Source organism: Stegodyphus dumicola, chromosome 7, assembly GCF_044657685.1.
Source record: "Stegodyphus dumicola isolate Sdum_Otavi_A_Nest chromosome 7, ASM4465768v1".
Lineage (NCBI taxonomy): Eukaryota > Metazoa > Arthropoda > Arachnida > Araneae > Eresidae > Stegodyphus > Stegodyphus dumicola.
Window position 1 is genome coordinate 108,586,494 of NC_140774.1, and position 11,413 is coordinate 108,597,906.

Genomic DNA, 11,413 nt, shown 5'->3' on the forward strand with positions numbered 1-11,413 from the left:
ACATTTGGGGAAAACTGGTAAGAATTCGTTCTAGAGAAATGTTCTCGCTCCGTCTATGGCAGGTCGCCAATTTTGTTGCAAAATTCGCCAAATGGGCGGTTTCACACCAAATCTGGCAGCCCTGACTTTCCTTGCCATTTTCTGGCAACCCTAAACCCATTTTGCAGGGAAGCTATCTTAGTGCAGTTGGTCATCTCGTAACAATATATATATATAAATTCAAAATAAAGTAACTAAAAGTAAATTAAAAAGCCTTAAACTTGCGCTAAAGCTAATTACTTAAATTTAATTTAACTTTACTATTTATTCTTTTGAAACAAATATATATATATATATATATAAAGCAATTTCAACGTTATATAGGGATTATCCTATCGAAGGAAGGGCCCACCAGCGGCCGAGCGATAAAGTCGCTGAACACTGGTAATTCGGTCCGAGGTTCGAATCCCGTGAACGGGCTGGCTGCATGGGCGTTTCCGTGGTTTTTCCTATGTGTAACGTGTATACTAGCCAGTTTCCCTTAGAAAGTCCTCCACAAAGGCATCCCTCACCTTAGGCAGATAGCCCTAATGTGCTTTGCCATAATTAAATACACCACACGTATCCAAGGAAAAAGTGTAGTGAAGTAATATAGTAAGCCTATTGTACGGGAAACATTAACCGGTAAAATTTTAAGGTGTACCAAAATTAAAATGAAAGTTCATATATATATATATAGATAGATAGATAGATATAAGATGAGAATATGAAAGCAAACTTTTAATTTTAATTGGTTATAACTTCTTTATTTTTTAAACTGGGGACTACCTCTGTCTGTCTGAAAAATAATGCTATAAGTCTTAACTGCGTCATACAAATTAATCATGCGATCCTGCATAACGCTTAATTCAGATACCTCTGACCCAATCAAATAATTGTAAACTAAAACTTTTGTAACTCGAACTGAAACTTTTGACTCCCTCCCTTCTTTCTCTGATTTGCTACGTTTTTTTCGCTTACGATTTTCTCCTGCCAAGACGTTCCCCTTCCATGCTGCTGCTTACTTGCCTAAGATGACGTCGTACTTTAAAACCCGTGCACATGGAAATTATTATATTCAAGTAGGATTGAAAAATTTCTTATCTAGAGAAAAATGATCTGATGGGAATTATCCTGCATTAAAATTATGTTTCGAAACGGCCACATCTGGAAGTTTTTGATTTATGCATTCATCCTTCCAACTACGTAATAATGTGTCTTAAAGGCCAGAAATTAAAGTACCGGATTCCTTCATCTATGCATTAAAACATGACATATATATATATATCTATAAACACACATATCCAGGCCACCTATCCGGCTTAAAAGTGCTTATCCGGCTTAAAAGTGCTTACCCGGCTTTTATTTTCACAATCATTGGTCACAGACATATACATCTAAACAGAGGTATTTTAAGTGATGAAAACATTTATGTTTTAGCAACTTCAAATTCAAATAAGTTCATTTTTCAGAAATAACGAAATACAACTTTTAATGCTATCTTCCGAATCCATATACTTATATTTGTGAGTTTTATACTCTTTATAAAAAAATAAGATTAAAATAAATCTGAGAACAATTGACCGACGATGACAAAAATTTGCCGGGATATATTTAATTTCAAAATTTGCAATTTTTGATGTTATTTTCAACTTGCATTGGGGGATCGATTAATTTAGTTAAAATATTTCTAGGGAATGAGTTTAAATGATGTGCACCAAGAAATGTCTATAATTTAACAGGCGTACAATGAATGATGTTGTGCCCACATGAGATGTTTTGAACTCTAGCAATGTTAATTTAATTTACTTGCTTAAGGTAATTTAACATACTTTTGCGAAACTCAGTTTCGTTTTAAGTTGCGTACCTCACTATAGCTTTTGTTGTAAATGATGTTAAAAAAAAACTATCAACGAAAACGTAAATAGAAAATAAAATCGTGCTCAGAAAAAAAAAGTTTTCTATTTTTAAATCAATTTTGCTAATTGATCTATTCTGGAATAGGGGCATCTGAAATCTGGAGACATTTATATACTGACTTCTAGTTGGAGCTTATTTTATTAGGACTAATCCTCTGAATATCCCTCATTGCTCAAATAGGTCACCACAAATCCGTGTCTCAGAAATAATCTGACGTTAGAATGGCACTAAAAGCTTAAGGGCTTTTCCTCTAGTAAATTATATTTATTTCGCAACTGGAAAACCTGGAGAATTCTCTCTTACAGTGAATTTTACTCCGTTAATGATAGTCATTTCTATGACTACATCCGATTCTTTGTTGGAAAGTAAGAGAAAGGATCCGAAATGAGTTGTCTTATTTGATAACTTCTTGCGTATCAAGAAGCATCTCGTATTTTGCATAGCTTCCTTTTTTCTTGGAAAGAAACACGTCCCATTTCCTCAAAATACTCATAACTGCGATCTATGTCATGATTTATGATTCATATTCATTTGATTCATTCATAGTCATTTATTCATTAGTTCTTTTACAGATTGTACAAATCTCTAAAGGAAAACTAATATAAATATAATTTTACATTTTACACCATACCTGTCGTGAACCTATATCTCTACAACCAAACTCGGAAACAAAATAGAAGTGAATAAAGCCTTCTTACATATTTGTTGGCATAGTAACAAACGCGATAGAACATGCATAAATCCCTGTCACTTCACGAATGTTATACTTTAAAGAACTTGAGCCAAATAAAACACAGCACATCACTTGTGTATGTCAAATATCATTGCATGTACAGATCTATGATGTTATTTTGAGAATTTTTAGCTAGACTAGATACATTCTTTTAAATATTAGATACTTTTTAAAGTAAAAATTAATATTACTAACATACAACATTGTTATCAACTGACGTGATTTCGTATGTTTCTTATAAAACCAAATGTCATTTGAATAATGAAGGAAATGTTTAAATGCTAGGTAAAAGTCGTCCAATAAATCAAAAATTTTAATTGCATCCTTGCTTCTTGACCTACCTCCTTTTTAGCAATCAATCGCTGAATATTCCAGGTCGATGTGAATTAAATCCGGGTGAACAGAAGGCTGCATAGGAATTTTCGTAACTTACTTCATGTGCAACGTGAATAAGAACTAGTTTCCTTAAAGGAACCTCATGAAGGTATCTTTTACCTAATTGAGTATTTAACCCCTAGCTAAATAATCCACTTGGTTTTTCACCACTCTGTAATGACAGCAAAGTTCGATCTTCTAAGACATTAGAACCCACCACTGAATGAAAGCTTCCATGTTGAAAAATTATGCTAGGTTGCGCTAAGTTAATTGAATGTGGCAGATTACATTAGGGTTACCTGTCTTAGGAAGGGTTACCGTGGATGATATTTTAAGGGATGATAGCTCGTAATCACGTTACATGGGAAAAACCACTAAAATCATCTATGGCTCTAGCCCGCTTGTCTGGGATCGAGCCTTGGTCGAACTCCAAGCATTTAGTAGTCTTAAATGCTCTGTCATTGGTGAGGCTGAACGTTATGCCAAATGAAAGTATGATTTATGTGGAATGTTAAGTCGCAATTAAGTAATAATGCAACAAATGGATAGAAAATCATTCACTGTACAAAAAAATTGCAATGGAATCTATGAAAATGTTATTGGTCGTTTCTTTCATTTTTCATAAAATAATAAAATTAGAAATGCCGAAGAAACTACGACGAAGTACAATTAGGTAACTTTCAGTAATGTTTATGCATAGAATACAGAAATACTAGAATACTGCATATTTATTCATATGCAGCTTCGAGACTAATGAAGTTTACTTTTACGAGATTTTGGATAAATTTATTAAAGATTTTATGGTAAATCTTGCATGTGCCACATCACGGAAATTATTCTCTGAGTCATATACACTGAGACATGTTTATAAACATCATTTCTAACAATATTTATAAACGTGTGGTGAAAAGGATCTTTAATTATAAAATCTAACTTTATTATGAGCCTTAAAGTAAAAGCTTTTTAAGAGTAAGATATTTATTTAACTTTAATGATTTAGAAACACTAAATTTCATACTTTTATGCACAAAATTCGATGAGATCTCAGTTTTGTTTTTTATGCATTATCGGCAGTTGCCTGTAGTCTGGAAAAAAATTAGATGTAAGCATGGGAAAAGACATAACGAACTGAATTCACTCTCGAGATTTTCACTTAGAGATACAAACGATTAGGTTAGGTTAGGTTATTTCGCTATGGCTAAGCACACGAGGATTATCTGCCTAACCAGCCCGTTCACCTAAGTTCGAAACCGCATCAGACTATCAGTATGCCATGATCTTTACCACTCAGCCATTAGTAGGTTCTTAGAGATACGGAACTTTGGATATTTTTATTCGACAGGGAAGAATATAAAATTTAGACTTTGTTTTTACAAACTTCTGTCACTCATAGAACTGAAGACAATTTCATAAAATTCTGAATTCTTATTTTAAAACATTTTATGACTGTCAGTACACGTCTACATCTAATGTTTAAGAAAATAAGATTTAGTAGCGCATTTTACGAAGAGTCTATATATCTAAAAGATTAAAATTCTTATGCGCATTCAAAGTTCTCGAGAACTATTTTCCCCATGTGAAGCCGCTGAATTCTAATAGCTCGAACCAGGATCCAACCACTGCGAATGGGCTGGCATCATGCTTGTGTTCGTAGTTTTCCTTCTACATAATTCCGGGAGAATGGGCTGGTTGTCTGGGCATTTTCGTGGTTTCCCTATGTGTAAAGTGGATATGAAACAGTTTTCCTTAGAAAGTCCTCCACAATGCCTTCTATCCCTTAGGAAGATAAACCTGGAATGCTTTGCCATAATTACATAAACCAACCCCGAATATAAGGTGAATACGAGTCTGCTCCCTTCGAAAACTCTGCACGAATTCATAATCCTTAGGCAGATAGTTCTCGAGCTTTTGTGTAATACCTTGATGTATAACAATTTGAATGTAAAAGTTCACATATTTTGTCTTCTAATTGTGGATCTCAGTGAGATTTTTTCTAAATTTCTAACTTGTTTATTGTAACATAATGTGTTAGCGAAAGTAATCTATCATAATGTCAAAATTTTCTACAGTTCAAGGAAAAACACATATAAAAAAGATTTATGAATTTTAAGAACACAATAATCTAAGAAAATTACTTATTTATTTTAGAATGAATCAGCTATAGTGTTGGGCTCGCATATATATTAATAAATTAGCTAGAGGATACTTTCAAAAACCATGTTAAAAACTGACTGAAATTACAGAATGTGACTTTCTTTAAAACAAAAGCTTATCTAGGCTGTATTTTGTTTCAGTAAAGGAAGTATATATTTTCCGAATAATTATGTATAAATGACATAAAGTAAGAAATTTAGAATTTAATGTTTCACGAAGACCAAACACTCTGAAATTTCTAACTAATAAATTTCTAATAATCTCTTTAAAAAACTGTTTGTAATTATAAATGTATAAATGGATATATATAGTTGTGGATAAGGCAGCTGAACATTGCTAATCAACACGGGCTTATATATCGACAAGTCGGCTGGCTGCAAGGTTTGTCTGTCGTTTTCGTCATGTGTGATCTGAACACGAGCAGCCAGTTTTCCTTGAAAAGTCTTTCACAAAAGCATCTCTACGATTAGATAAATACCTTTGTGGGTTTTGGCATAATCAAATAATTTTTAAAATCCCTGGGATAAGAAATTTATTTGAAAGATTCCACGCGGACAAAAAGGTCGAATTGCTGGATTAAGCGATAATAAGTGTCTATGTTATTGAAGAAAAAAAGTGATCACAAAATAAAATGAGTACGCAAAATGTTTTACATATATAAAAAAATTTTCGAAAATACAAAAAGTTCCAAAAAACTTAACTCATGGCAATTTAGAATTTAAAAACTAATTTATCATCTTATGTAGTTAACTACCCTTTTAAAATCGGTCATGTAAACAAGTTTTGGGTCCTAGCCTATGATTATTCTCTTTCCAAAGTGAAGCATCCTAATTATGTATTTAAACAATCCGTGAAAATCATATAATTAGCATTTCGAATTGCAAACTAGTGTTTTTCATGACAAAGAAGAAACTCACCAAACTTTTTTTATCATATAAAATAAAGCAAATTGTTTTAAAATGTGATTTTTTTAAAACTTATTTCAAAATGTGTCAGCAGCCTTGTCAGAATAACAGAAGAGTTCTGTAGATATTGCCATAAAACCGGAAACCAATTTTATTTCAGAATACAAATGGATTCACATATGGCAATTATTTTAATTCGAAATTAAAATTGAACTGTTATGTTAAAAATTTATTTAGTTTTTATATTTTAATGCGATCTCTCAGTAATAATGTTACGGAATAGTTTTCGTTTTAACATTTGGCATAAATTTTTAAGAATTTATCATAAATCTTGTTTAGTATTTATCGTAAATTTCAAGCACAGCTATTTCATCTTTAAATATTCTACCACAGTACATTTGGTTCTTTACATGCAGTTGGTCTATCAATAGGCTGAGTGGTTAAAACCGTTGAAAACTGGCATTTTGTCTAGGGTTTAAACCAAGGTGAATGGGCTAGCTGCTTGGTTGGTTCTCCCCATGTGCAACTTTAAATACGAGTGGGTTTCTATTAGGAAGTCCTCCACGAATGCATCACTCAGAGAAACAGTCCTCGTGAGATTTGCTCATTCAATTGACTTAACCTTTACGTGAAATTGCTGTTCATATATTCATGAGAAACAAAGTATAGCTATCCTTCTGTAACAAGCTAGAGAACACATATTTTAATCTTTTTTTGTGTGAAGGTCTGACTTGTGGCTTTTAAAGTTGAATATATACTGAAAAGGATTCATTCTCACTATGGACTTCTTGCACGAATAAAAATTTGTGTTCAAGCAGGACAGCTGCATTATAGAAGAAGTGAAGATCTTCTCAAGCTTACTACAGTTATATTTGTGAAACTAATGTTTTGCTTCTTCTAAGCGCATGGTATACTTAAAATGGAACATACATAATATCAACGTTTTGAATGTCTCCTATGGGGTAATACTAATATTATCACTAAGTGTATCAATCCAAAACTACGGCTTGTTCAAAAAATCAAAGCAAAATTTTCGAAGTTGAGAATTTAGATGCTGGATGGTTAATTTATGTAAAACTAGATAATTTGCAGTTTCTAGTTATCTTAATGTACAAGACGAAGATCGTTTAGCATAGAAAATAGTGTGTATATGTTTAACAAGCGAATTCAGAAAAACATTTAAGTAAATTACATTCATGCAAACCTACAACAGACTACTTAAGCATATATGTTGTAATTGTGTCTTATTCTTTATAAACATTGTCTGATCATGGCACTCCTTTGATTACAAATAAATAAATAAATAAAAATAAACAGAAACAAAAAAAATATCTATCTTGTCTTAACCTTTTTCTGTTACGCATTTTTCTCACAGTTTGTCGTTAATGATAAATCCATCCAATAGCAGAAGCCAATCGCTGAAACCGATAGCAGGAAGATACAGAACAAAATTCTGCGCTCCAGCATAATGCTTTCTGCTATGAGAGAGATAAAAATTTTTATTGTGACAGAAAAACAGAACCTATAGAAAAGTTTTCATCCTCTATACAATATATCTTACTGAACAATGGAATATTCGTGGTCAAGCGGGACATCTGTATCTTAGAAGAAATGAAGACTTTGGCAAGCCTAACGCACAGCTTAATTGTGAGTTTAATGCTTCTAAGTATAGGATATTCTCAAAATGAAATTTAATCCCAAAATTGTGGGCACTATTCGCAAATGTAATGACGCTTTTCCAAAGATTTTACAAGATTGAGAACTCTTACTATAACTGTGACTCTAAAGTATGTCGAGAGAACGTAAGAAATAAACCATTTGCCCCTTACTCCTCTAAAGTACTATATATATGTAACTTTTATTCTAAATCTCCTGCATTACATTATGATGTTTACTTTTCATATGTATTTCATCAGTTATTCAGTTTTCTTTTAGACTTTTGACACCATTCTTAAACCCTGATAATATCTGTAACTCATCAACAGGTTTCTCAGATGGCAATGACCTTTCATTTATTTCTCTTTACCCACAGACACGCCCTTTATAAGAACTACTTCCTCTCTAGGCGTTGCCTTATAAGTGTCTGCGAGCGCCAGATAACTATCACACTGCAAGTCAAATTCTAATCAATTGATAAATCCAGAGCCAGATTTAGACTTGATAAGGCTCTAAGCTATTTGAGATATGGGGCCCTTTATAAGTCTGTTATAATATGTTTTAATACTATTTATTCCATATTTTAATTTTGGGCACCCCCCCCAAGAAAGTGGGGTTCATTCTTGGTCCCAAGCTTATTTAATTAAAATAGTATTAAAATAGTTATATTTCATTGAATTTATTGTAATTTAATAATAGCAATTAGACAGATTATTAACAGCTCAAATAAATATGTATTATTTTTTTTTCAGATAAAATAAGTCCGTTATAAGAAGTGGTTGTTGCCACAAGATCTTTCATTTGTCATTCATGTCATAAAAATGTATTATTTATATGTTCAATATATGTTGAGCTTTTAAAAGTTATTTTAGGAACTTCTCGGAGAACATTTTACGACAATTATTATTTTATTGTTATCGTAAATAAAAACAATTAAATAACAATTGTTATCGTAAATAAAAAAAAGTGTTTTTATAACCTATACTAATTTAGATTAAAATAACACACTGAATAATGATTAGTGGAGACGTCAAACAACAAGAATCAGCTTTATATTTGTAAATTTTCCAGGACTGGTTTCGATGGTTCTGTAGTCAAACCATCGAAACTAGTCCTGGACTATTTACAAATATAACGCTGATTCTTGTTGTTTGACTTCTCCAATAACCTATTCTAGGTTGAATGCAAAATTTCTAACCCTGCCTTTTATGTAGACCGTTTTTTACATCTAAAATAAATTTAATTATTATGAGGAAATTGGATAATGACGTATCGATCCTCAAGTATCTATAAACTTCTCTTTTATGTTTTGTCCAAACGATGTTATGCGTTTTTAACATTTTGAAATTATTTTGTTTGTAACAGTTTATGCTCATAAACAAAAAAGTAGAAACAAGCACTAAAGCTATAAAATAAAATTCTATTCATGTTAACTTTTAATTTCATAAGATTTTAATAATAAATATACTTTTTATTCAAGAAATATGAAATAGTTACATGATTTTCAGAATTAAAATTTTTCTAAAAGTTAAACATTCTTGGAGGACTTAAACTGTAGCCTGAAGTATATAGAGTACAGATTTTTTTAAAATAAAATAAAGACTTAAATTACCGTACTCGCGTTACCCCCCGCCCCATTTTAGAATCGAAAAATCGAGAAGAGAAAATTATGTGAACAATACAGTTTCCGAAGGACGCTGTTATAGTAAGGCCAATATAAATTTAAAGTATTCATGGTTAAATTACTAGTAACTATCACAATATTAGCTACTTAAAAGGACCCACATCGTAATAGGAATGTGAAGTAATGTTAGTATTACAATATCTAATATAGCGTACCTTCATTTCTGCTTCTCTGTACCTTGAATCTCTCTCGCTTTTATTGTTATTCATCCCTACTCCCTAGGCACCAAAACAGTTTATTCTGCTGGAAGTGCATTCTGTGTTGTCTGCTGCAGCTTGAAAATCTTAGTCATGGTTACTGTTGCCATCGACTTCATCACCGTTCATCCTGTCTTTGTACGTGCAATGATCTTCAAAATAATCAAGAATGTTAGACATCTCCATTTTTTGTGGCTCATCACTATTATATTATCAATCAAAGCCCAAGCACACAAAATCCATGAACAAATCAATTAGAAAGAGAAAACAATCACTAGGTGGACGAATTTTATTTTAGTATTTAAGGAAGCTCACTTTCTGAACGTCTTAAAGAAAGGGAAAATTACATGAATACTGTTATGTAGAGAAATTATCTGATAGCGTTGTAAAAACTAGGTGAATGATTTTATGATTTATGGAAATTTAAATTTTATTTTGATTCTGAATTATTTAATTTAAGGCTTTAATTTTGGGGAAAAACAGATGCTTCTGGAAATATTATTTAGTTTAAAAGAGTATTATTTATTTTCCTCTATTTGTAAATCTTGTACAAACTTTTATTCATTGTGAAAGAAGCAGGGAAAGGGAGGCAATTTTCGCCCAAGTCATGATTTCGCGCGCTTTAGAATGTTCGAGAAAGAATTTTCATTGTTAGTTGACCTTAAGAGAGGAAAGTACGTGACGGAAAGGTCAAAGGTTGCTACTTGTCTTTCAATGTAAGTCATTCAGGTTTTTGGCGATTGAGGGTCCGGTTGTTGGCTAAGTGAAGAAGGGCGCGCATGCGCGATCACCCTTATTTCCGCATTCTGGAGTTGACAACGAAGATTTTGCCATAATTAAGGGGGCGATAAGTGAAGCCATAGTGGGAGCCCGTTTTGTGAAGGAGACGAAGGAAATTCGAGTTGGATTCACATTTTTCTCTGGACACACTTACTCTTGACTCGCTTAGGCACTCACTGCTTGGATTCGCCGATTTTCGGGCTTGACGGACTTGTTGACGGAGACTGAGAAAAAACTTGTGGGTGTTGCGAAGGAGAAAGGAAAAGATTTAGTCGGCATCGAGCTGTGCTTCCGGCGGGGAGCGGCAATTATGCTCCCCGGCCGCGGGTTTTCTCAAAAATGCGAAGAAAAAAAAAACTGTTGAGCGAATAACAAAAAAATTAACAGAGACTTGGGTCTCTATCTGTATCGGCAAAAGTCAGGACGATGTCCTCTGAACTCCGACTTGAAAACAGAAGGAATTATGTCACCTTAGTCAACTGGAAGCCTGCGTTAGCCGTTCTCTAAAATGCCTAGCTTAATTGTCTACGTTTTCCTTGGTGGAGCTGAGAGTCTAGGCAGACAGCCGTGCGGTGTAAGCTGTTCTCTTGCTTCCAGTGGGAATAATTTTCTTCTATGGAAACCAGTAGCAGGCGTAAGATTTGACGGTATAGCTGATGTAATTTATTGTCGTGCCGTTCGAGTCTCTGTCTTGCGGATTTGCCAAGTGACGTAAGGATAGAGCTAAGATATGAGCTCTCCTCCACTTCAAGATGTCCACTCAAGATAAGTATTATTTTTTTTGGTGTGTTGGAACTTTAGGCAAGTTTTTTCAAAAACGTCCTTAGCAGTAAAAACAACGTCGAATCTAAAATTTAACTCTCAGGCCATAAATTGTTTCCCTTTCCTTTCTTTTAAATCACCAGACAAACCTTAAGTTTTTTTATGAATTTAAATGAACAGACTCTCAGATGAGGTTAAGACTTTTCTTATTGTGTTGTAATTGAATAAA

At 33.0% G+C, this 11,413-nt stretch overlaps 1 protein-coding gene across 3 annotated transcripts in view; it reads right to left on the reverse strand.

The window, feature by feature from the left end:
• The window catches only part of LOC118195307 (uncharacterized), a 196,256-nt gene extending 186,470 nt beyond the window's left edge, over positions 1–9,786 (reverse strand). For all 3 annotated transcript variants that reach the window (XM_085820701.1, XM_085820702.1, XM_085820700.1), the window contains exon 1: positions 9,601–9,786. In XM_085820701.1, coding sequence (XP_085676827.1) covers positions 9,601–9,654 — 54 coding nt within the window. In that variant the 5' untranslated portion in view covers positions 9,655–9,786. The remainder of the gene's footprint in view (positions 1–9,600) is intronic.
• Positions 9,787–11,413: the final 1,627 nt, after the last annotated feature.